This window comes from Convolutriloba macropyga, chromosome 14 (genome assembly GCF_964194025.1).
Source record: "Convolutriloba macropyga chromosome 14, txConMacr16.3, whole genome shotgun sequence".
Taxonomy (NCBI): Eukaryota; Metazoa; Xenacoelomorpha; order Acoela; family Convolutidae; genus Convolutriloba; species Convolutriloba macropyga.
The window spans coordinates 33,919,465-33,945,675 of NC_134481.1; the positions used below are offsets into that span (position 1 = coordinate 33,919,465).

General features: G+C 37.0%; 1 protein-coding gene across 1 annotated transcript in view; it reads right to left on the bottom strand.

The window, feature by feature from the left end:
- Positions 1-2,229: 2,229 nt before the first annotated feature.
- The window catches only part of LOC142353673 (protocadherin Fat 4-like), an 88,407-nt gene continuing 64,425 nt past the window's right edge, over positions 2,230-26,211 (bottom strand). Inside the window, 10 exon segments of the mRNA XM_075405977.1 lie at positions 2,230-4,216; positions 8,074-8,293; positions 10,868-11,121; positions 14,621-14,738; positions 15,037-15,262; positions 15,691-15,752; positions 16,165-16,682; positions 22,037-24,317; positions 24,320-24,975; positions 25,264-25,389. Coding sequence (XP_075262092.1) covers positions 2,328-4,216; positions 8,074-8,293; positions 10,868-11,121; positions 14,621-14,738; positions 15,037-15,262; positions 15,691-15,752; positions 16,165-16,682; positions 22,037-24,317; positions 24,320-24,975; positions 25,264-25,389 — 6,350 coding nt within the window. The 3' untranslated portion in view covers positions 2,230-2,327.

Genomic DNA, 26,211 nt, shown 5'->3' on the forward strand with positions numbered 1-26,211 from the left:
CAGACTAATTGCCATCCCGAAAAAGAGAATTTCTTGACTGATTCAGTGACGATGTTTTGACACCAACCTGAGGCTAATTCCCCCCCCCTTTGCGTTGAAACACTTACATAGCGGAGCATAATCTAGAGGGAAAGGGAGCAACCATATCAAAAATGCTCATCAAATTTTTGCTCCAAAGAGTTTGCGTGAAAATTTGGGTGCTGAACAAAATTGAGTGGAGAAAAAAGTGTTTTTTTGTTCATACCGCTGTTTTCGAGAGATAGAGAAATTGAGGTGAAAGAAATTCTGCACGCAAGTGAATTTGTTCATAAGCGGCTTTTTAAAACTATTTTTTCTCAATTCTTCTTTAGGAGTTTGACTTTGATATTGTATTAAGTTAAGGGATGTTTTGATAGTGGTTTGAATGTTTCTGGCAGTTAGAATGAATGCTCTCTGAAAGTGCAGGTTTTTCTGCTATTTTACTTAATTACAGAAAACTTTGTCAATTTTTTTTTGTTTTATTGCGTTGTTGGGGATTTTATTGGACGCTTAATGCTTCAAGAGTTAATAGACAGATAGTGAGAACAGTTTTATTTGTATTAAACATTTTTTGTATAAATGGCAAAAAAACACCTTTAAATATTTTTTGCAGTTTTCTGTTTTTGTAGACTCATATAGGTTTCTTAGCCTATTCTAATTTGTCTGTCGTTTTTCGAGCGTTCCAACACTCTATAGTCTTCAACAACTTTTTTCCTCGATGTGCTCTCGTAATGTCAAAAAATTTGAAATTTTTTATGTCAAGATTGTTTGGAATGCTTTTTGAACTTTTGCTGCTTTTAAAGCATCTCGGGATGTCTCTGTTCAAGGTTAGTGTCTTTGCCTCCCCTTCATTTAATTTTAGTTTCGAGTTGCTTTTGTTGAGACAATTGAGTAACAATTATGCAGTTTCTGGCCGATTTTTTTTTGCTAATTTTGTCTTTTGTTACTTTTTACTTATAGTAGCTTTTTTTACTGTTCAATTTTTTTGAAGCTTTTTCTTTAGGTGTTGCTTGAGTCACTGGCAGCTAGACAGGGATCTTTTCAATGGAAGTATGTTTGTTTTTCATCCTTCGCTGTTTATTCTTTTATAAATCGGAAAAGGTGGTGGATTGATGTATGCTTGGCCAGAACTAGCAGAAAAACTAAAAAAAGTTTGTAAATAGCATATTATTAATTTATCTATTTGTAGCTAAATTTTTATTGAAGTTCCGCGCATTGTATTTTTTTAGATTTCGTCCTTCCTTTCATTTCACTGTTTTCTCTTCTTCGAATGTTTCTCCGAGTTTTCTGTCGAAATTTAGTCGTTTAGTGTATGGAAACTAGACGTGCCGAACGGTCTTTTGCCATTAGTTGTTCTGGAGGTGCAAATAATAAAAATTTTCATCAGATGCCTTATGATCTTTTATGCTCAGATAATTTTCGATCTTCATTTTCACGTTATTGTTTCAAAGTTATTAGTGTTATTTATTAGGATAATCATTATGTCAGCTTAGGTCGTTTCTTCCTTCAGGTCGATTCTGGAATTCTTCCGGCTATGTTTTGTTCTTTCGGCTGATTAATTTTTTTGGTCACACGTGGCCTACCTCTCTGAAAAATAATTTCCTCACTCTCAGATTGACTTTACTTCAATTCAAGGAAATTCAAGCAATAAAGTCAAGTGAGTGTTTCATTCTAATTAAAGTTTACTTAACAGCATCTAACAGAGGTAGCAATTAATTATAGTCTTGATCAAAATATAACGTATCAGCATTTAATCAAAAGTCGAAATTTCTTCTCTGGTCTGTTTATTTACTACTTTTTTAGACTGTAAATCTACAAATGTATCGCGCCTATTTTCTAGCAATCTGCCTTCTCTTATACTGAGGTCATTGAGTTCGCCGAGAATAAATTTTTCCTTCAATTCAGATAATGCATTTGCACCAATTTTAACCGTTTACCACGCAGAAGTTTGACTATCATACAGAGCAAAACTAGTATGGTTGAGCATAGTAAATTTGTACATACCAATATTCAAGCCTCAAAAATAAAAAAGAGACTAAATTGGAATATGCACAGACTAATCGCGATCCCGAAAAAATGTCTTGACTGATTCAGTGACGATTTGTTTTGACACCAAAACATTTTAAATATATCTACGCAGCATACCACGCACAACCCTGATCAAATCAAATCACAGCTAATCAAATCTTAATATCGTCGACACGTCAAAACTGATAATCAGAAACTAAATTGAACTACAGTGCAAAATATAAAACTCAAAGCAATTTTAATTCTATATTCAATTATTATGAAATGTACACTATTTACAGTTATGGCACAAATTGAGATGCTGATTGAGTGAAATCATCGTCTTCATTTTCCACCAAGTCGGGAATGTTTGGGAGGTCAGCCAAGTCTTGGAAGACAGGCGCCAACATTTCAAAGTTCAAGCGACCTTGGAAGAACGGATTGTAGTCACCTTGTTGAAAGAATCGCTCCGGGTTCGAGTCTGGATGCGACCTCGGAGAGTTCAAGTTCTGGGATGAGTTATTTGGTCTGCTATTGTGGCTTGATAAAGATGTCCGACCAATGCTCGGCAAGTGAGGCATTCTGGGACTGACTTCTCCGGGTAACCTAACATTATTATGATCATGCCTTACATCATCTATACTTTCATAGTAAATGTTCGGCTCGCTTGTCATCGGCTCCCGATTTAAGTTTGGTAATCTTGATGTTTGAATTTGGTCACCATATTCCGATTCTGTGAATTCGTAGTTTCCGTCGGTGTCACTTCTTGGGGAAGATTGGTAGAAAGATCTGGTTGAGAATTCGTCGTCTTCATTGAAAGGGAACTGGTCAAACTCTGGAACTTTCGCAGGACTTGTCGGCGTCTTTCTATCAGTCTTAACTGACAATGTTGGCTCAGTGAGTTCGAACTGATTTTCTGGTTCCGCTTCGGGATACTTTTGCATGAAATAGGGATTTAGGGAGTTGTTGAACCTTCGGTAGAAATCACTGTGATCCGAGTAGTCAGGGAAGCTATCTGAATGTTCATGGCTAGGACGCTCCAAAGATCCCTTGGTGCTTTTTTGAGATTGTATAATGTATGGAGTAAAGTTGGAGCCGTGCTTTCGCTTGCCTTTTGCAGCTTCGTTTTCTGGTGAATTGTAAGCGCGATCATAGTTGCTGTTATCGGTTCCTGATTCAGCGTAGGTAGTGTTGTAAAACGGTAACCCATCATTAGCGTGTAACGTATGCATTGTTGAGCTACTCTTAGACCTCCGCCGCTCACGTTGATGGCTTTCGTCCATTTCGTGGACAACCGACAAGTTCGGGTCGTTCATGTTGTCGTAATAATCCCGCTGGTCTCCAAGGTGACCTAGGTGACCGGAGTTAATTCCAGGGGCTGGAAAATGTTGATTATCAAAAAGGAAGCTATTGTTGTTACTTCTTCTGTATTCGCTGCTTGTGATCATGGTTTCGTCAATATCTTCCTCGACTTCTACACCCGGAGCCACAGGAGTAAAATTAGTGGTACTAAATTTGTCAGGTACATGAGCCAGTAAATCGGGAGCAACTGGATCTCTTGGAAACTGACGATTTGCGGTCGGAGATTTGTCTTCAAACTCCATTACTTCCACTTTACTCTCACTATGCGAATTTTTGGAACGCATTAGTCTACACACACAGCATACAATTATCAGAATGGTCACGAGAAGTAGTAAAACGCTGAACACCATTATCAGCCAAATAAACCATTCCAATGCTTCATTTTCCTTCTCTAAGCACTCAAAAGTTGGTTCGGATCCCAGCTGCGGCACGCACTCTTCGCTTTCTCTGCACTGATTGACACCGTCATTGCAGTACAAGCTATGCTCGCATAAGTCTCCCTCAAAGTTCAAACCGCAATCGCATTCGTAGCTAACAGACGGAATTCTATCGTCCGGGATACACGGCGTTCCGAATTTACACTCATTTGAATCGCAAGCCGAAGGCTCCAAACATTCAAAGTCATCGACTAACGAGAAACAAGATAGCGTACTTGGACAGGAGTTGTTTGAGCAGAATTTGTTTCTGTTACAGTAGAGAGGAGTGATTCGGTCGACCGAATCGCCGTAGTCAAATGTAGTTGAGAATAACTGGGAAATTTCGGCTGATGGGTTCAAGTTAGAAATCCGTTCTCCATTTAGCTTTGCCCAAGACAAACATCCTTGAACACCTGAAAATTTCGATACTTCAAAAATGATTTTAAAAACAGTTTGTGCTTCAACGTTTTGGGATTGAAAGACGATAAAAAAAACTAATGAAAAAATGATTTTTGTACGCAATCAATTTTAAAGTGCGAACTATTTTGATATCATTTTGGAGCTGAACATAATCCTGTTTAGTCGTGAGACGACACAGGGGCTAGTATCAACACCAATAAGCATCAGACATGGTAACTAAGAACAAAGTTCGAGTAACGGGCATCTAAAATTGGGCTTTATGGGTTTATCCCGTTTCTATTTCTGATTTCGGTTTTCGATACTGACTCTGTTCATTTTGAATTTCTTTGCTGAGCAACTGCTGTCTAAAAACACTTTTAGCAGAATGAGAGGAGTGAAACTAGCCTAGAGAAGTCAAAAAGATTTCACGCAAAATGTTGAACAAGCTGTGAACTAAAGAAAAGCGAAAAATTCATATTCGACGAAGTAAAAAACATAGCAGGACAAGTCCTGACGTACAATTCAAAGAATGTTGATTGACTCAGCAGAAAAACTAGACCTAGAATGGACAATGAGTGAATTGAGAAAACCATTTTTAAAAAAAATCAGATCAAAAAATAAGAGAAAAAAAAACAAAAAATCAATGTCAAAATGCCGCATGTGAACAAAAAACCACTAGGGAGAAATGAAAATTTAATTCAAACAAAAAACTAGACCTAGAACGGACTATGAATGGATTGGGAAAACCATTTAGAAAAAAATCCAATCCAAAAAATCGAAAAAACAGAAAAAATCAAAGCGAAATTGCCGCATGTGAACAAAAAACCACTAGCGAGAAAGCGAATTTTTGTTCAAACACCGTTTTCTCACTCTACTTTAAAATTAGAGCGAAAAAAATTCACGCCAAAAAACCACTCGCTTTTTTCGCTCCATTTCCTGTTTCGGCGTGACCAAAATCACTACTCCAATGAGTTCAAATATCATGAAAACGTGTGAACAGATCTTAAAAAAAGACAGCGACCCAATACAATTCAAATTCTTTGAATTGTAAAAACATACAGGACACGTCCTGACATACAATTCAAAGGATTTTCATTGTCTAAGCGAAACACTAGACCTATCATGGACTAAGAGTGAACTGGGAAAACCATTTCTTAAAAAAAATCATATATAAAAAAAACAGAAAATCGAAAATCAACGTCAAAATGACCCATGTAAAAAACAACTAGCGAGAAATTAAAATTTAGTTCAAACGAAAAACTAGGCCTACAATGAGCTGTAAATGGATTGGACAAACCATTTGAAATAAAAAATCAAAAAAAAAACAGTAAACAACCGACTAAGCGTCGGAAGAATTGTTCTCGAACGACTAGAGGGAGCTCTAATCAATTGCAACCTGCTTCAGTCGGTGCGGGTAGGAGGGAGGGAGGGGGAGCTTAAATGGTACTAAGAAGTTCAACAGTGGGCTTCAAATAACCACATAAGAGGTTAACATATACAACTATTAAGCTTTAAAGTAAAAAATGGCACCGCAGTTTTGGCGCACTTTTCATTTGATTTTTAGTATTAAATTGCCGCCAATTGAGTTCAGCTGCTTGAAATTGTGACTGAGAGAGAGTTTTAGATCACGCGAAACGCAAAAAGTCAAGGGCGTAAAAGTCACCCGAAAAGTCAAAATTGTCAAGCGAAAATTTTGCAATACACACACGTTTACAATAATTGCTATGAACTTCGCTCAAGAACAATTAAAAATCAAAGTGCAATTGCCGCATGCGAACAAAAAACCACTAGCGAGAAAGCGACTTTTTGTTCATACATCGTTTTCTCAATCTACTTTAAAATTAGAGCAAAAAATTTCACGCCGCAAAACCCCTCGCTTTCTCGCTCCACTTGCTGTTTCGGTGTGACCAAAATCACTACTCCAATTTGATTTCAAAAATTATGAAAAGTTGTGAACAGATCTTTAAAAAAACAACGCCCCAATAAAATTCAAAGTCTTTGAATCGTAACAAAAGGAGCGCAATAATAGCCGGCTGAGAAGCTGCGGCGGCTATTAATGAACCAATAAATCTCTATAAACCACCAATGAAATCCAATTATTGGAAAAAGAATACAAGAAAAAACAATTTATAGCTTCTTTCGCTCAGCTGGCAGCTACAGAAAGGCGGCTACACGCTCTAATAACGAGTAATCCAAGAACTTACAACTCTCCCAATTTGTAGATCTCCCAATTACAAAAAGATAAAAGAAACAGACCAAAAAGAAATTTCTTTTTATTAAAAGCTGAGATGTTGTATTTTGACTAAGAATCTGTTTAATTTATTGCTGCTTATACTAGCTGCTCTCCAATAAGCTTCAAATAAAGTGATACACACTCACTTGACCTTATCTTTCTGAATTAAAGTAAGGAAGAGTCAATTTAAGAGTGATGAAGTCATTTTTGTGAGTGAGGTAAGTCACGTGTGATCAAAAACTTAATCACGTGAATGCACAAAAAAACTCGCTCCACTAAGAGTGAAAAATGACGTCACGCAGGCAATTCAGTTAAAGTTGCATGAATGAATGAACAACAAGCAGATTTGAAAACCTGATTGTGACGTCATATGGTCGTAGCAAAAATGCTGTTGATGAAATGAAAAAAACTAAGAGAAGGCCAATAATAGCCTCAGCCATCACTGTGCGGCTATTAAAAACAACAATCGGTCAAAATATTTCCAATTTATTGATCGATTCTCAACTGTTCTCTTAAGAAACAGTTAAACTGAGCATTTTGGGTATTGCTTATTTATCAAAAACGACTTTGTTCAAGACATTATAAGTGACTAGTAAACTAACTAATAGTGACTAGTAAATAACTAGTAAACTGCCGCAAATTGCATTTTTCTGATCTCAAATGTGTTTGAGAAAAGAATTTAGGTCAAGCAAGAATCAAAACAGTGGGATCTTTCCCGTTTGTGTTCCCCCCAGTACGAAATGCACACCCCCTTCAGTTACGGAGCACGTGTCATTACCTAGTAAATCATTATGTAAAATTATGGCACGTGCGTCTGGGAGTTCAAATAATATGCATCCATTACGCTGTGGGGGAGCACAAACAGAAATTATCCAAACATTGAAGGGCGTAGAACTTTCTCGAAAAGAGGAGGAGGGGTAGGTTACGTAGGTGGGCGAGGGGTTATTAGTTTGGGTAGGACGGAGGGACACTATAACGGAGACAAAAATTCTGGAAATAACCTTTTCACCTTGAATATTACCAGCAATTTTTAACTACTGAAAACTCAAAACACACTGCCTACTCTAAATGATAATGCCCAACGCTCGAAAACAGAAGTCAACGTTCGAAAATAAAGATCAAAATTCAAGTCTGATAGATGCTTCAGCTAAAAAGAAATAAGTATGAAACAAACAATCATCTTAAGAGTGTTATAAAGACAGGATCAAAATAGTCGCTTCAAACTTCGCGAAAATAGCAATATCGTTAAAATAAGGTTATTAATTGGGTGCCCATTAATTAGTTGGTACTTTTATGCGTCAGTAAGAACAAAACCAAAATTTTTTAAGCCATGAGGTATAATTCAACAAAAATGTATACCTCAAAAAAGTGAATAAGAGACATTTAGATGGTGCTAAACTCAAGAAGTCACGGGCTAGAAATCAGTTGAATCAGCGAAACGTCAAATCGGTCAAGCAAAAAGTTTGCATAAACGACTACAGTAATTGCTTTCAGGCGTTCGGGAGTAATTAAATTAAAGAAACCCGGTACATGCTTTTTCTAAATGATGTTCGTGTTAGTTCGATAAATTTTAGCACATTTTTACTTATATTGACGCTCGAGGTAAATTGTTCAATACAGATTGTTCAAGCCACCTACCTTTTGCAGTATCTCCAAGGACAAACGTGTCTAAATAGGGTGACATCACTGCACTTCGCGCACCCCACTGATTATTAGTGGCAACAACAACCTCGTCAACACTCAACTCGACTCCACTTAATTTTAGGGTGTGGAAAGTGCCTAACTGTTCCATTCCACTTGGCAAGTCTATTTGCCAAGTGCTATCTCCAATACCAATGCGCAATCCCGAGGCTGATACCTAGAATCACATGACTGAATTTAATTGAATCATTTTTCAGTGACATACGATATACGAAATTTTGATCCAATAGTTTTTCGGGGACAAGAAATTAAACCACAAAGTCACTGCAGATACTTGGGTATAATAATTGATTCTAAACAAAATTTTCATGTACAACTCAACAATGTCCTATCAAATATGGCCACAGCGATTAGATCCATATACCTTTTACGTTATCAGTTACCTCTGGAAGCACGATTGATGCTATTCAAATCCCTAGTCCTTTCTCATTTAACATTCAGTGCTCTATTTTTTCAGAACTTGAATTTCTCTGCAATGCAGCGAATTAATCGACAAATCAATTGGGGTATTAAAGTTTGCTATATGAGAAAAAAGTTTGAGAGATCTACAGCTCTCTTAGTAAAATCTGACAGTTTGCCTGCAGAACTTTTAATAAGCCAGATGAGTGTTTCAAAACTTAGGAATGATATTTCATTATTGAAAACACAGGGCACTGAGAGTTTTTTTCTAAGTGGTAATGTCTTAGTAAGAAAAAACAACAGAACTGAACAGCTAATTCTCTTAAGGTCGAGCAGTCGATCAATACAAAAAAGAAGCATCCAAAAATGGAATAAACTTCCGCGTGAAGTCCGGATTATCAGATCACGCTCAAAGTTTAAACGCATGTTAAAACAGCATCTGCTCCAACAATTCAAACTTGTACCGTTGGAAAGGAACGTTGGCGGCTTCAAAAGTTATTTTTACCTTTAGAAAACGGAATCACTAATTTTGATTTTTAACATTGTACTAATTTTGTTAATTTTAAACTTGTAATATTTAACCCCTGGGTTATATTTTCAATTTACTTGTTTAAAAAAAATACTGTTTCCAGCTGTCATTGTAGCTTAACCATTATTCTTTACTAAAATATTGCACATCAATTTACAGAATGACAAATAGCTAAATAGCTAAATAATGAACATAGCCGGCAGATTGCCGGATTAGCTGCGAAAGAAGAGACCTTCCTGCCATATTATAGAGATAGAAACAGATACAGATCTAAAAACAGATACAGATCTAATTTGAAAAAAAAATCGACCCCGATCAAAAACTAGGCTAAAAAACATTCAGCGATAAATTAATAGAGCTTGTTAAAATTCATTCCACAGAAGCCTCTTGTTAGGGACCTTTACTGCACATATGAGTTCTTTTGACCTTAAACAAAATCAAATTAAACTTAAGTTTTAAAGTGCAAAAGTCATTTTATTGAGTGAGGTAAGTCACGTTTGATCAAAATCTAATCACGCAAATAACCTAAAAACTTTCGCTTAAGTGAGTGAGAAATGACGTCACGCGCGCAAATGCCGTTAGTAAGAGGAAGAAGTCATTCATAAAATTTGACTTTTTCAGCTTTGCTGTGTGAACAAATGTGAAACGAAAAAAGAGCGTCAGACGACGAATCAAAAAAAACATAGCAGGACAAGTCCTGACGTACAATTCAAAGAATTTTCATTGACTAAACAGAAAAACTAGACCTAGAATGGACTATGAGTGAAATGAGAAAACCATTTTTAAAAAAATCAGAGAAAAAACCAGAAAAAAAACAGAAAATCAATGTCAAAATTCCGCATGTGAACAAAAAACCACTAGCGAGAAATAAAAATTTAATTCAAACAAAAAACTAGGCCTAGAATGAGCTGAGAAAGGATTGGGATAACCATTTAGAAAAAAATTCGATCCAAAAAATTGAAAAAACAGTAAAAATCAGAGTGAACTTGCCGCATGTGAACAAAAAACCACTACCGAGAAACCGAATTTTTGTTCAAACACCATTTTCGCACTTTACTTTAAAATTAGAGCGAAAAAAATTCACGCCGCAAAACCACTCGCTTTTCGCTCCATTTCCTGTTTCGGCGTGACCAAAATCACTACTCCAATTTGACTTCAAAAAACATGAAAATGTGTGAACAGATCTTAAAAACATAGCCGGCAGATTGCCGGGATAGCTGCGAAATAGACTTGCGTGCCGTAAAATACAGATGGAAAAAGATACAGAAGTGAGTTGATAATAGTTATCGCCGCCACCTATAAAACTTACAAGTTTATTTCAAATGAGGTTGTTTTGGGTGCAAAAAAATTTTCCCTGTCGCGTCTCGAACCGGCGATCTCCGGATTAACAGCCAGTCGCCTTAACCACTCGGCTGTCGGACCATACAATCTGTTTTCTTACAATCAAATTTGTTTTAGGAACAGATTCTGTTTCTGAATAACCGCAATTTAGGTCACGCAGAAAGCGTGAAATCAAGCGCGAAAAAGCCATTTAAGCAGTGACGAGACAGAATGTTCTAGAACAAATGTAAAACGAAAATGAAGCGTCAGACGACGAAACAAAAAAAAACCAAGAGCACCGCAATATAGCTACGCTCTGCTTACAGCTTCGCAGCTATAAAAAAGACAGCGCCCCAATACAATTCAAAATCTTTGAATTGTAAAAAACCAAGATCACCGCAATATAGCTACGCTCAGCTTACAGCTTCGCAGCTATAAAAAAGAAGAAAATTGAAGGAACGAAAGTAAATAACGATACATTACCTCAAGAAAGAACTGGTTGTGATTTTGAGTTGAAGTGAAGTTGTACATCACAATTATCCTCCAATCAGAGTCCAGTTTGGATAGAGACAATCTGATCTCGATTGATTCCGGTTCAGCAACTGAGTTACCAAGAGATCTCTTAGCTCTCCTCCCATCTGGCGAGGTCTGAGATTCAAGTGAGAGAGATGAGATGGCAGTTTGTGTCAGTTGCAACACGTATGCAGTCCTCCCGGAGAACGACACAGTCTCGATTCCTTCAAACAAGAAAGCATCACTCATCCGTTTAACAAATAAACTACACTGCGGAGGTAATCGCAACCAAAGTTTTTTTAATTTTATGATTCAAAACCGGAAAACTGGGAAATTTTGCTTTATAAAATTTTAATTAGGAAAATCAGACATGTACATAAAACAAAATTTAACCAAACGAGTGCTTGATTTTGACTAGAATAATGTTTTAAAACAAGTATTTTATTTTGCTAACATTCTAAGGAATTCTATAACATTCTAATTGAACATTCTAATGGAAAATCAACTCCACCTCAGCTATCTCCAGGGACAGAATGCTGCGAGGGGCGTGCGGGGGGGCAGAGAGGTAGGAAGAGGGTTTTTATTGGGGGGGGGGGGGGGGGTTGCCGGAGTGCAGGGGGAGGGGTCGGGTTAAACTCTAAGAACCGGCCTTCACACCAAAATTATGACTCCACAACCGTTTCACTGAATCGCATACTTAGTAAGGCGTACGGCTCTAAGATAACTGCCCAACGACTTAGTGTCCTCCAGTCATTACCAGTTTAACCCAGTTCTGAGGAAGAAAACTTGAAAGTGAAAGCGTCAGAAGAATTGTTATAACTTCATTTGAGAGCAATCAAAAATTAGTTTTGGATAAAAAGCACTACAAGGCGCAGCAAATTAAGGAACTCCATATACATTATATTGGTCCAGAGTTTTTAAAAAGATAGGTTTCAATTTAAAAACGTTAACACCCAAAAGATATGTTGTTTTTTAACGAATAGTTGAACGTGCAATACAGTTACCGGATCCTTTGAAAACTATTTTTTAAAAGAAATGACAGGACTGTACTTTTTTTTCGCTCCACTTCCAGTTTCGGTGTAACCAAAATCACTTCTTCAATTTGACCTCAAAAATAATGATGTGTTAGCAGATCTAAAAAGCGCATAGCAGGAAAAGTCCTCACATAGTTCAAAGAAATTTCATTTAAAAACAACAAATTAGACCGAGAAAAAACAGCACTAGATTTTGAAAAACATTTTTTAAAAAAAAGTCGAAAAACCGGTTAAAAAATCGAAGTCAAATTAGCGCATGTAAACAAAAAACCATAATCGAGAAAGCGAGTTTATGTTCAAACACCGTTTCTTACTCTATTTCAAAAATAACTTTTGATCCATTCGCTTTTTAGCTAAACTTCCTGCTTCGGCGAGAGCAAAATCATGAGTTCAAAAATCATGAAAATGTGTGAACAGATCTTAAGACAGCGGCCCAAATTTCTTTGAATTCAATAACCCTCTGAGATGAGGGCGGCTATTCATCAACATGACCGACAGATTGCCGGAGTAGCAGCCAAATGGACTTATTTGCCGTAAAATACATATAGAACTCCAATCCCTGGCGTACGAATCGGAAGCAATATCCACTCGGCTGCCAGTCACTTGTCACTCTGATCCTTCAATCGATTTTGTTTTAACGGTAGGAATAATTTCAGAGTGCGGGAAATTTCGATCACGCAAAACGCAAGCAATCAAGCATAAAAAGTCACAGAAAACGTCAAGCAAAAGAAGGTTCCAGAACAAATGTAGAACGAAAAAGAGCGTCAGACGACGAAACAAAAACCGACTAATGCCGGAAGAATTGCTCTTGAACGACAGGCGAGGCAATTTAATTCAGGGGCTGTAGTCTAGATAAACTTTTCTTTACGGGTGCAAAAATAGTTTAATGCGCCGGGAATCGAACCATTGACATCCCGCTCCCTGACAAGAAGCACTACCCACTCGACTATCAGGCCCTTCTTCTTGCTTTGCTGCAATCATTTTCATTTCAGCAACAAGCTTTACTTCCGAGTGAGAACCAAAGAGATCACTCAAAAATGAAGAACGAAAGCGTGAAAGAGTCACTTAAGAAGTCAACGAATGTTCTAGAAGAAAACCGCAAAATGACCAAGCGAAAAAATTGCGTAAAAAAGACTAACACGTTTACAATAATTGCTTTGAACTTCGTTCAAGAGCAATTAACACGAGCACGGAAATTTAACCACGCTCAGCTTACAGCGGCAAAATATAAATTGATTAACGCCAGATGAATTGCTTTCGTTAGACAGACGGAACAATTTAATTTAGAGGGGATGTAGCTAAAAGATCTTTTATGGAAGCAAAAAACCGACCTGAGACCTCCACGTCGATATTCTGACATCTTGACTACTCAGCTAAAATGGCTTTGATTTCCATTCGCTCACAATCGCTTTTAGCTTCAAAATTTAATTTAGAATGAGAGCAATTTAGATTGCTTAATTAAGAAGACTTACTGTGTAAAAGTCAATCAAAAGTCAAAGGATGTTCTGGACCAAAAGCGCAAAAAAAGTCAAGAAAAAAATTGCATAAAAGACACAAGCTTACAATAATTCCTTAAACCTTCGCTAGAAAGCAATTAATAAACATAGCCTGCAAATTTAGTTAGCCAATATATTCATAGATCTGCACTCTCAAAAAAGATAGTAAAGTAAAAAGAAAACTCTTTATTCAATGCTGAGTAGATGTTACATTTTGATTAAGAATCCGTTAAAGTTATTTCTACTTCTATAAGCGGCTCTCAAAAAACTTCAATTAGAGTGAAACACACCCATTTGACCTTATCTCTTTGAATTAAAGTACAGAAAAGTCCATTTCAAAGTGAGGAGGTCATTTTTGAGAGTGAGGTAAGTCACAAGTGACCAAGAACTTAATCACTCGCATGAACAAAAAACTCACTCCACTATGAGTGAAAAAAGCTGTCAAGCACGCAATTCAGTTGAAACCGCATGAACAAATGAACAAAAGGCAAATTTGAAGTGGTTGAGACAACTTAACGACGAATTAAAAAACCATTAGAAGGCCAATATTAGCCCCAGCTATCAATGTGCGGCCATTAAAAAGAAAATTACCTCGCGGTAGAAAGAGGCATTCAGTATATGAATTATCAATGAGATGTTGACATATTAACTGAGTTTCAATATAACGTACATTTCAATATTGACCATTGACATTTCACCCACGTCGAATAAATTATTTTTCTACCAAAAAAAATTACAAGCCAAATCTGGGTCCATTAGACAAAAAAAACGCCCAAAATCCGTTATCTATATGTGCCATTCTGTCAAAAACACTTTTCAAAGTCAAAAAGTCATTCATTGAACGCCGCGCAGGCTCGAAAAAGTTTTCTCGCTTAGAAAAAAATAGTTCACACGGCAATTTCACTCACTTTCGCTTTTAGATCAAAACGCCGTCTGAACGAATAGTACTTCCGGTAAAAAACACCCTTAAGAGAACCAATACTCCCATTTTGCGTTGTAAAAAACCAAGAGAAGGCAAATAATAGCTCAGCTATCGCTTTACGGCTATTAATAACTGTAAACCACTTCGATTTTTGTGTGATATTTATTTGAGATCACTAAAGAGCGTAGGCTGCCTTGATATGATAATTTATGTTACATCAGGTAATTCAGTTTTCTTTATTGCAAACTGAATTCCCCATAAACAAACATACCTCTTTCACAGGTGGGTCCGCTGTTGTAGTCTCCACAAACACAGTTGAAGCTGTCCTCCCAACTTTCCACGCATGAGGAATCTTCAGAACATGCAGACTGGGTGTCACAATAAACATCCTGAAATATTGTATGTGCTTCAGAATATCTATTTCCTATTAAAAATGAGCTGGTTGCGTTTTTAGACAGTAATTCTGCTTTGATTTTACGGCGTCTGGACAACAGAATTGAATATGTAACAATTTAATTGAAATGGACGGAAACTGCACAGAAACAGTATAAAGTTTTTACTTTATTACAAAAGTATTACAAAAATTACACGTACAAAACCTTTTGTAATAAAGTTCAACTAACTATTCACACTTTCAGATATCTAAATTGCTACAAATGACAAGGACAGCAATGGCCAGGGCAGTACCTGTTTTCTTGGACATCCGGATGTGATCAAATCCATTCCCCAGGAATGCATCAACAATTCCATGTCTCTTCCATTCACAGTCAACTGCCGAATGCAGCCTATGAACTCCAGCGAGGACAGGTAAGAGTATGGCCATTGTGAAGGGTAGTCTCTGACTCCAAACCTCTCATTGCGATCAAGTCCACCAAGGTAGAAGAAGGATTGACTCGTTACTTCGCTGGTAGACCTGAAACGAAGCGAGAGGTGTAGCTTTAGTAACACCTATGGTGCCATGAGACAACATTCTGACAAAATCAGATTAAAAAATTGTATTTTTATTCATAAACGACCTAATTAAATTCTGTATCAGAAATAAAGCTTTTTAATTCACAATTAATCTTGAAAATTGTATAAAGGAGATTGTAAAACATTTTTCATGTCAGAAAAAGTTCAAAAACGCACTTAGGCTGAGCCCTTTATTGACTTATACCATATTGTCCATCGAACAGACCGATTAAAATGCTTCATTCATTCAGAGTTCATCAACAGCAGTTTTTGTAGTGTTAAATGGGAAACCACTGATTAAGAAAATTTCAGCATTTGCCATTATTTAGATGAAAGTTTGTTGAGATGTATAAAATATGTAATAAGGATATAATACCAAAGATAACTAACCGCCAGCTGATTGTCATTTCATCACGACATGAGATGCAATTATCAGTCTGCAGGGAGACGCGCTGAAACAATCAAAATTACCATCAAAACTGAAACTCTCATCTTTCAATTGGCACAAAGAGCATTCATTTGCTATCAGTTTCTGTTCATTTGATGAAATCACAGCTCAACACAGTTCGAGAGCTACTTTGGAGAACACTGGAACCCCTAACTTAATTTTCACTGCGCTAAATTTTGCTATCGAAAACGAATTAAGTATTGGGTCATGTTTAGTGCATTTGAACCGAATATTTATTTGATTTCGTCCAAAAAAGTAACCGTTGCCTTGATTTTATGAATTCCTAAAAGGCGACTCATACAAAGCAAAATCCCAAACCGATCACTCACCCTAAACTAAACATATCTGAGACTGAAAAACGTCAACATTTTTGTACAACTTATACCTATCAACGCCATATAGGGGAAAACACTAACCGAATTAGACATCCGAATGGTTATTACATGGAATGCGGCATCTGAGCACTCAACATTGTTTCTAAGTTGGATCACAGTTTCCTCTCCTTCCAAGGAGCCACCGTTGACATCACCTGCTACAGACAAAGAAGGAAACCCGTCTTCTAACTGCAGAAAGAATTGACCGGTTCTGATTCTTTGACTTGAATTCTGTTCTTCAATACCGATCGTAGGAGAATATTCTATCAGCAGGAGACAATTTTTCTGTAACGTTGCAAATGCAATCTCGATAACCAGCTCATTCGTATCTTCGTTGGTATAAAAGCCTTCGTTGATAGCTGAGTTCAGCACTGATGGCAGTAGAATTGAGGAGCCCTGATGGAAACCGACAGAACTCTTTTCGCACAGTTCCCCGGAGTAACCGTACGGGCACTGACAGGTAAAACTAAAACTGTTCACTTGTCCCCTAACACACGTTGCACCATTCATGCAAGGGTTCACTTCACTACATGGCCCTCTCAGTTGTTCACACGCTGACCCTATAAAGAAAAGAAAATCAGTTCTCCAAATTCAAACGTGTTCATGTTATTTAAAAAAGTTTAAATCAGACTTCTGTGTTCGCTATGAGTAATAAAGATTGATAATGCAGTGCTCTGATTCCATCCCCATCATTTTGAAAAAAACACGGAAGCTTAAATGGGACTAAGAAGTTCAATAGTGCGCTTCAAATAACCACATTAGAGGTTAACATATACGACTATTAAAATTTAAAGTGAAAAATGGCACCAGTTTCGGCGCACTTTTCATTTGACTTTTAGTATTAAATTGCCGCCAACTGACTTCAACTGCTTGAGATTGTGATTGAGAGAGAGTTTTAGATCACGCGAAACGCAAAAAATCAGGGGCGTAAAAGTCACTCGAAAAGTCAAAATTGTCAAGCGAAAATTTTGCATAAAAAAAGACACACACGTTTACAATAATTACTATGAACTTCGTTCAAGAGCAATTAACAAAACCTCCGAATGCAAGGGACCGGGTGAATTTTCGATATCCCGTTTGCAAGAAAAAGGGTTTGCCATAAGTGCGGAGTTTGCCATCCTGGCGAAGGGGGAGATTTGCGTGCAGAATAAAATAATGCCTAATCAGCAGAGCATTGACTCAATGCTTTTGGGCTTTATCAGTTTATCGCATTATCACTTCTACGATCTTCTTCCGAAAACAGTTAATCAGTACTTTAAAACATAGCTGGAAGATTGCCAGAAAATAGCCACAACAGCTATTTAGATCTGCAGCATCAATAAAATAGAAAACAGGCAAAAGATTTTTATGATTAAGAGTCTGTATAACTTATTGCTGCTTCTACAAGCTGCTCTTAAATAACCTTCAATTAGAGTGACACAAACTCATTTGACCTTATCTTTCTGAATTAAAGTTAAGGAAGAGTCAATTTGAGAGTGATGAAGTAAGTTTTGAGAGTGAGGAAAGACAAGTGTGACAAAAACTAATCAAGCGAATGAACAAAAAAAGTTAAAAAGTTGCTCTATTTAATGTGAAAAAAACGTCATGCATGCAATTTATTTGAAATTGCACGAACAAAAAGCAGACATGAAGTTATTATGACGTCATGTGGTCGTAACAAAAATCTTGACGACGAAATAAAAAAAAACATAGGACAAGTCCTGACCAAAAAATCAAACAATTTTCATTGATTAAACAAAACTAGACCTAGATTGGACTACGAATAGATAGCAAAAACCATTTAGATAAATTTTGATAAAAAAAATCGAAAAGGTAAAAAATTAAAGTCAAATTTCCGCATGTGAAAAAAAACCACTACAGAGAAAGCGAGTTTTTATTCAACCACAGTTTTCTATGTATTTTGAATTCAGAGCGAAAAATTTCACGCCGCATAAACTCTTGATTTCGCACCCTACTTTCTGTTTTGGGCGTGACCAAATCATCTCTTCGATTTGACTTCAAAAATCATGAAAATATTTGAACAGATCTTAGACAAAAACAGTCGGAAGCGACCCGAAGTAAAATTTAACCTAACTAACTTAGCTACTAAAACTAACTGATTTCACTATACCACTCAAATTTGTTTAAAAAAACGAATTAGAAAGGAAAAGAAAAGCTGCGAACATTCTTGGCCATTTTTCCCCCCGAGTTGCGTTTCCAATAACATATACTCAGTTTCTGTTCAATAAATTTGCATATGTTACATATTGCTTAAACATAGCCGCCATTGATTACTATACCCCCGATTGGCATGAAAAAAAAATTTTATTAACAGCAATATTTTAAACTGTGAACTATGTTGATGTCATTCCGTAGTTAGATATACTATTGTTTCCTAAAGAGTGGATAGAGAGACTAGTATCATTACCTATAATCATTAGATGTATTAACCAAAATTTAAAACGACTCCGTTGATTCTAGATTTTTTCTGAGCACATGCATCTTAAAACCACTTTGAACAGAACGAAAAACGAAAATAGCCTCGAGAAGAATTCGTGCAAAATGTTGAACAAGTTGTGCACTAATGTAGAGCGAAACAAATTTTTATTGGACGAAGTAAAAAAGGGCAACCCTAGCGGGTTGAGATGATGACGGAGGATATTAAAAACGATGGAGGATATTAAACGATAATGGAGGATATCAAACAAGGGATACATCTCAACAAACGAGAAAAACCAAGCAAAAATGATAAAAATTAAGGAAAAATTAGAAAAAAACGTTGCATTTTAAATAATATTCCCTAAAAGTCTCAACCGATGTTTCAACAAACTTTAAAAAGCAGTCTCTGCTGATTCATTGAGCAACCGCGAGACAAACGCACTGAAAAACACATAAAAACAATAAAAGTAAAAACTACAAAAAACTACAGAATTTATTTGATTGTTTTATAAAAAATATGCTATCAAATCTTGAATTGTTTTCACTTCGTGAGAATCACCCCACAACCAACTCTAATAATTAAACAATTGAATCTGAAAAATTGTAATGAAATAAACAGTTAATTATTCCAATAACAGTGGTAATGCCAAAACAGTTATTATACACGGTAATTAGCAGTAACTATTCCAAACAAAAATTATTCCATTAAACAGTAAATAAAAAAAAACACGGAAAACAAAATTATGGGAAAAACGTTAAAATTTAGACTGTTTTCTCCAACTGAAACAAGCCTCATGTGATAATAACAAAACTAAAAAGGCATGAAAACCCACGTGAATACTAATTTCAACCCAAACAATTACCCCGGAAACTAAAAACTTGAAAAATAATAGTAAAACCGCTAAAAAGCGTCCAAAACGCCGAAATCACAAAAGTAGCTCAAGATTGCATGGAAACCTCAAATTTATGATTGAGATCGTCAGAAAAATTCCCCAACAAATAATGGTTAATATCGTTTAGAACAACCACTTTCCCGAAAAACTAAACTAAAAACTAGAAAAACTGCTTCGAAAAAGCCGCACGAGATCAAAATATGTCCCTCACAAAGCAAAAAAACGTTTTCAAGCCTATCATTCTCGCTATGTCAAAACGAAAGCATGAACTGAAAATCACTCTCTCCTCTCTTCATTTCTTTCGGCCGTTTGACATAGACCCTGGGTATTCACATGCGGCATTGACTTTTACATGCGGCATTTACATCCTGTTTTGAATACAGTCCAAAATATCGCTCAAAAAAGACGCTCTACCAATACTCCTCTTCAGTCGTAAAAAGACAGCGCCCCAATACAATTCAAACTCTTTGAAATGTAAAAAACCAAGAGAAGGCGAGTAATAGCCTCAGCTATCTCTTTGCCGCTATTAAAAAAAGCGACAGAAACACGATACGATATAAAGCTGAGCAGAAAGCAAAGGAGGACAAACTTGTAGAACTGTGAAGAGAGAGATCGCTTTTAATCAGTATAAATTCAGCGTTGTACATAGTTTTGATGAAAAAGCGTAGATAGTTTTGATTTTATTTATTCTCATGGTAAACGATGAATCGAGGCAAATTGTACTTAATTAAAAACTTAAACATAAACCGACTAATGTCGGAAGAATTGCTCTCGAACAACAGGCGGGTGAGAAAACATTTGACCCCATCGGGATTTGAACTATCGACCTCCCGCTCCAGAACCAGATGCAGTGCCCCTTCGGCTATCAGGCCCTTATCTTTCCGATGCGTCAATCGATTTTATATTAGCAACTAGCTTTAGTGAGAACAATAGAGATCACGCAAAAATGAAGAACAAAAGCGTGAAAAAGTCACTTGAGAAGTCAAAGGATGTTCTAGAAGAAAAGCGCAAAATCGTCCAGCAAAAAAAAATTGCACAAAAAAGATCAACACGTTTACAATAATTGCTGAGCTTCGTTCAAGAGCAATTGAGAAAGAAAATAAAAATTTCCTTGCTAAAATGAAATCTGGCACCCTACCCTTTAGGATACCAGCTTTGTTTTTCCCATCGAAAATTGTAAAAACAAGTTTTTTAATTTTGACGTTAAAGATGAGTTTTTCTCAAAGTTGAGCTTGAGTTTTTTATTCTATTTATTTTTTATTATTATTTTACGTATATGCGTCCATCACTCTGGCTTGTTTTTACTAATTGACCAGGAGATCTGCGCTGGATGCAAAGCTGAAGTTTTGTTCTGACTGAATATGTATCCATCAAAACTGTCTAGAAAATAAATAACCAATAATTGTTGACATTTCGCTTTGGGTCCTATAATTTTGGCGCGTGCATGCTAGAAATTTACTTGAAAAAAGCACTGCCTAAAACTTGTGGAAAAAACAGCATAGCCGGCAGATTGCCGGAAAATAGCCGCGATAGACGCTTGTGGCCTTCCATGGAATTGAAACAACTAAAGAAATAAGATAGACATATTGACCACCAGCCCTTTAATAGACGACTAGACTTTTTGGGTAAGATTCGGATATTTGTCATTTTTGAGACATATATGCTCCATAAGGAAAAAGCCACAAAAGAGCTTTTTCAAAATTAATATTCGAAATCATAAACTCAAAACTCTAATACTCAAGAACTAGGGCATATACGTTTGGCACTACTTAGATGCACACTATTGATCTTTAACTAGTAAATGATGATAAAATTTAAAGGTCATTAAGTGAGCTCAAAAGTCATCTTTTTCGTGAGGTTAAGTCACGCAATTAACTTAAAAGTATAACAAATGACGTCACGCACACAAATTTTAACTGCAAATCAGTAGAAGTCACTGAAATTGAATGAGTAAAAAGTCGCATGTCTCCAATAATAGCCGTTATTCTCGGCTATTAAAAATGTAGAACTTACTTTTCACTGTGTAATCACAATAATAACATAAACCAACTAACGTCAGAAAAATTGCTCTAGAATTGCAGGCGGCGCCATTTAATTCAGGGGCTGTAGCCTTGATAGAAATTTTCGGATCTATTCTGTTTCGCCCCCACCCCCAGTGTTTTTTATGACCCCCCAGTTACAAATTCTATGTTGTTATATAGCACGTTACTATGTAAGAAAATAGCACGTGCGTCTGGGGGTCATAAAAAATTCTTGCTCACTAAGCTGGGGGGGGGGGGGGGCACAGAATAGATCCAAATTTTCTTTATGGGTGCGAAAATATCATCCCAAGGAAGGGTTCGAACCTCAGCTTCCTGGGCCCGATTAGGTCACCTCGACAGAGGCATTAACCACTTGGCTATTAGGGCCTTGCCATCGTCTTCCTAGCAATTGGATTTGTTTGAACAAAAAACTTAATTTCCGAGGGAGAGCAACATTATAAATAGTAGAGAAACAAACTGTTCTAAAGAGGCTAGAGCCCAAAGGTCGAGACGTTTGAATGATACTTTTGAATTTTTTTCAAGAAGTAAACCATTGGTTACAATTAGAACCACAGTTCTTACCCTGATATGGGAACTGACAAACACATTCAAGTTGCATTTCATCTTGTTCTTTGTTGATGCAGAAAGATCCATCGCTTGTTCCTGTGCACAACTGATCTCCACTGTTGTCATTTCGTTGACAAGGTCTAGTTTCGACTCCATTCGAGAACTCACACGACTTTCCACTGAATCCCTCCAAGCACTGACAAGTAAAGTGATCGTTTTCTGTGCTGCGTAAGCAGAATCCGCCGTTTAAACAAACTAGGACTGAGTTCTTTTCATTATCAATGCAGTAATTTAACACATCCTCGATTCCACATTTAAGACTCAGAGTGACATCTAGCGTGTTCAGAATTACTGAATTGCTCGAGAATGTCTGTCTATTTTCTACATTGCCAATTTCGATATTTTCTGAACATGAACTTGTTTGTCCGTTTGAGCAGTACACCTCCAACGCCTCGCAGGCGCTTTTGGATACATTTGAAATTTTCAATCCCGTCAAGTGACTGATTTGTGACATTAGATCTTGAACTCGCTTGAAATCATCTTCAGAAATTGATTTGGCTGCTAACATAACTAACACCGAAGCTTCTGGTCTCTGTACGTTCCATATAGAGACTACATTAACATCAACCATCACCAAATTTCGGACATTTTTTATCAATTCCGCCATTCCAAGTTCAATAAAATCTTCGATAGTGAGACTTTCAATACGCATGAAGAAACTTGAGGCTTTTACTGTTATTTCATCACCAAAAACAAAACTGGAAACTAAGGCACTTCCTAAAACGTCAACATGGACTCCGTCATTGACAGTATATTGCGTTAAAGCTGTCGAGTCTACAAAAGTTTCAAACACTGAAAATCTGCAAGTGCTGTCCAAACCAACTACTGAAATCTCGGAAGATGCTTCAACATTTGAACAGGAGAACTCGTTGCTAGTTGAATCGCTATCTTCAGGATAGACGAATTCTATTTCTAAGTTAGGAATAAACGAATGCGACACTATGTTAACAGTCCAAGATTTCGAAAATGGCGGATTATCATTCAGGTCTTCGATGTGAACATTAAACGTAAATAAACTAGTTTGTTCAGGAGTACCGTTATCAGTTATACCAATGATTACTTCAAAATTTTCAACCTGTTCGTGGTCGAAGCTATCTTTGGATCTCAATTCGTTGCCGACAATTTCCACCAAATTTGAAACCTCCAAGTTGTTGATTTCAATGATAAAAGGCGCTCCGTTTTCAGCTGTGTCCAGGTCATAAATGAGGTCAAAGGTCGCAATAACAGATTTCGCTGGTTGGTTTTCGTCAATTTTGAGGTCACGGTTTATTTCATAAATTCCTCCCAGTAACGGTGCATTGTCATTTATGTCCAAAATTGTAATTTCCACATCAGTTGACGTTCTGATATCTGGATCTTGGCTATCCACGGCAAAAACTGCAAATTCCAGTAAATTACCAAGAATTTCGCGATCAAGTGGCACCCTATTAGATATCACACCGGTGTTGTGATCGATGTTCAAAACTAGGCTGACATTTGATTGGAGCTCATAACGAAAGTTTGCAAAGGACTCGGATGCATCTAGATCTAAAGCTGCGACTGACAATATTTCATCTCCCATGCTGTCAGTTTCAAAAACTGATTCCTCATACAGACTGTTTTCAAACTCTGGGGGTTCGTTTTCATCTATAACTGGAATCTTAATAGGCACGATCGAGATCCTTTTTGGGGTCACAAAATCAACTGCAAGCATTCTCCCGTCAAAAATGGAATTTGTTTCGTAATTAACTGATTTTATCAAATACACCTGACCGATTCTCGGTTCCACCTCGAAAAAGTCTAGTAGAGATATGTTTCTACTTTCAGCTGATTCGACTAAATAGTAACGGATGGAGTTAATGACGTGATATTGTGGAGCAATTAAACTATGGTCTAAATATGAGGTGTAATACTGCTGCAGTTGAGATGCATAAGTCGTTTCATATCCGCAGTCTGAATCAGTGGCTTTAACTATTCCTATTTCTTTGACTGGTTTCGAGCTTTCAGCAACAGGCCATGTGTAGCGCTGGGTTTGAAATTGGGGAGGAAATTTGTTGTTTAAATCCACGAAAAATACATCGACGACTCCATCAGAGTAAAGAGTGCTGACGTTCTCGTCAACAACTCGAATCTGAATTCGATTGTTTGTTTCGGTCAAAATTTGTTCACATGTGACGTTTTTGGATAAAATCAAGTTTGACTTGACTCGCTCAATTCGAAAAAGTGACTTCCTGATAACATTTGAAACGCCCAATTTGGTTCAAAACTCTTGTCTTGGTCTTGAACAAAATCCGACAAAGTAAGAATGAGATCACCGGCAATTTTGTTTTCATCAATCAATACTCCAATTGAAGGCAGTACCTTTCCATCAGCATCAACGTAAACCTCATTAGAACCAATAAATCGAGGCTCATTGTCATTCAAATCTTCGACTGTTATCACTATTTGAACATCAGCTCTCAGCGTCTCCATTGCCGTCGTATTTTCAGATGCCTCAATAGTTACAGTGATAGTGCTCACAGCTTCATAGTCGATAATTTTAGCAGTCGTCGTAACTTGCCCGCTCTCCAAGTTGACTTTCAGTTTATCAGCCATGATTTCGGGTTCTACGCTTTTTATTCTGTACTCAATATATTGACTTTGAACCTCTCCACCGGCTCCATCAATGATCTGCACTCGCACTGTTCCAATAACAACGTCAGAAGCTGAGTTCTCATCGACACTCCACTGATAGGTTGGCTGTGTAAATTGTACTGAGTGTAAAACTGGTGATACGAACAGAATTTGAACGACAGTTGAGGACGACAAACGCTGACTCACTTCATCAGCATTGTCCGTGACCTTGACTGTAACTTGGGTCTCTTCCACACTCGGCTGATAATTGGCAATGTCAACTGTCAGTTGCAGGAGATTGCCTGTTAACAAAACATAACATGATTTCGCCTTCAGTTTGAAAAAGAATTCTCAACCCTCGTGATAAAATATTTCACAATCCTGCACGAAGTTTGAAAGATTTTGAATCTCTTTGTAGTTTTTGTCTCGCCGGCTTAACAATTTTCTATACTCTGTTTGTTAGAGCTTTAAAAGGATGTACCTCCAGCTCTAAGATTAAAATCAAGTCTAGTTAGACAGTTCAAGGACTTTAACTATTTGATCATACAGATTAGAAAGTCTTTTTTGCACAAATGAGCATCAAAAGTTACCTTCTACTTTGAATATGTTGAACTGCGATTCCTCGATGGAAAAAACAAGAACAGCATTCTCTCCAAAGTCTTCATCGTATGCTTCCATTTCCATCACTTTGTAGCCAATCGTTGCATTTGAAGGCACTGCAAAAACAGTTCCGAACATGATTAATCAGAATACATTGAAACAGGCAGCAGATTTCCGGGTAAAAGCTACGACATTTCACATCCAACAATGTAAATTCAACCCTAACGATGTGAAAACAGACGAAAGACATTAATTATATTGAAAGATAGTAATTTTTGGAGGAGAAAACGAGGCCGGAGAGGGGTAAGAAGGGCATATCCAAGCCTCATATATTTACACGAATATTTACGCCTATACAAAAGAACGCAGGGGAGTGGGGGTCCGACAGTTGAAAATTGCTCTTTACATAATAAATTTAAATCTACTCTGAGTAGATTTAAATAGAGACTACTCGCATACTAAGAGAATAAACAGGTTCTTTTAGAGAACTGTTTACTCTGGGGCTTTTCCAGTTTCTTCCCGTTTTGACAAACGAAGTCACAAAATTTTCTGGTCAGACAAAATAACAATTCGACGAGACACAGACCAATGTGACTAATATAATTGCTACTGAAAGCAATTAAAAAAGTTACCCGGTGTAGGCATTTATCATGATTTAATAAAAGGTAGAATATCAGTATGAGGTGCAAAAAAATTCCGACCAAGGAGGGTTTCGAAGCTTCCTTCGACCTCCGCGTAATGCACTGAGGCGTTAACCACATGGATATCGGTGCCATGTGATAGCATATCTTTCAATCGCTTCTGTTTTAGCAACAGACAATATCTGAAGCGCATTATGAGGCATACAAGAATCAAAAAGTTAAGCGTGGAAAATTTCCCCCAGAGAAGTGAAAGAGAAAGAATGTACAACCAAAAGCATTATCTTTCATATAAAAATA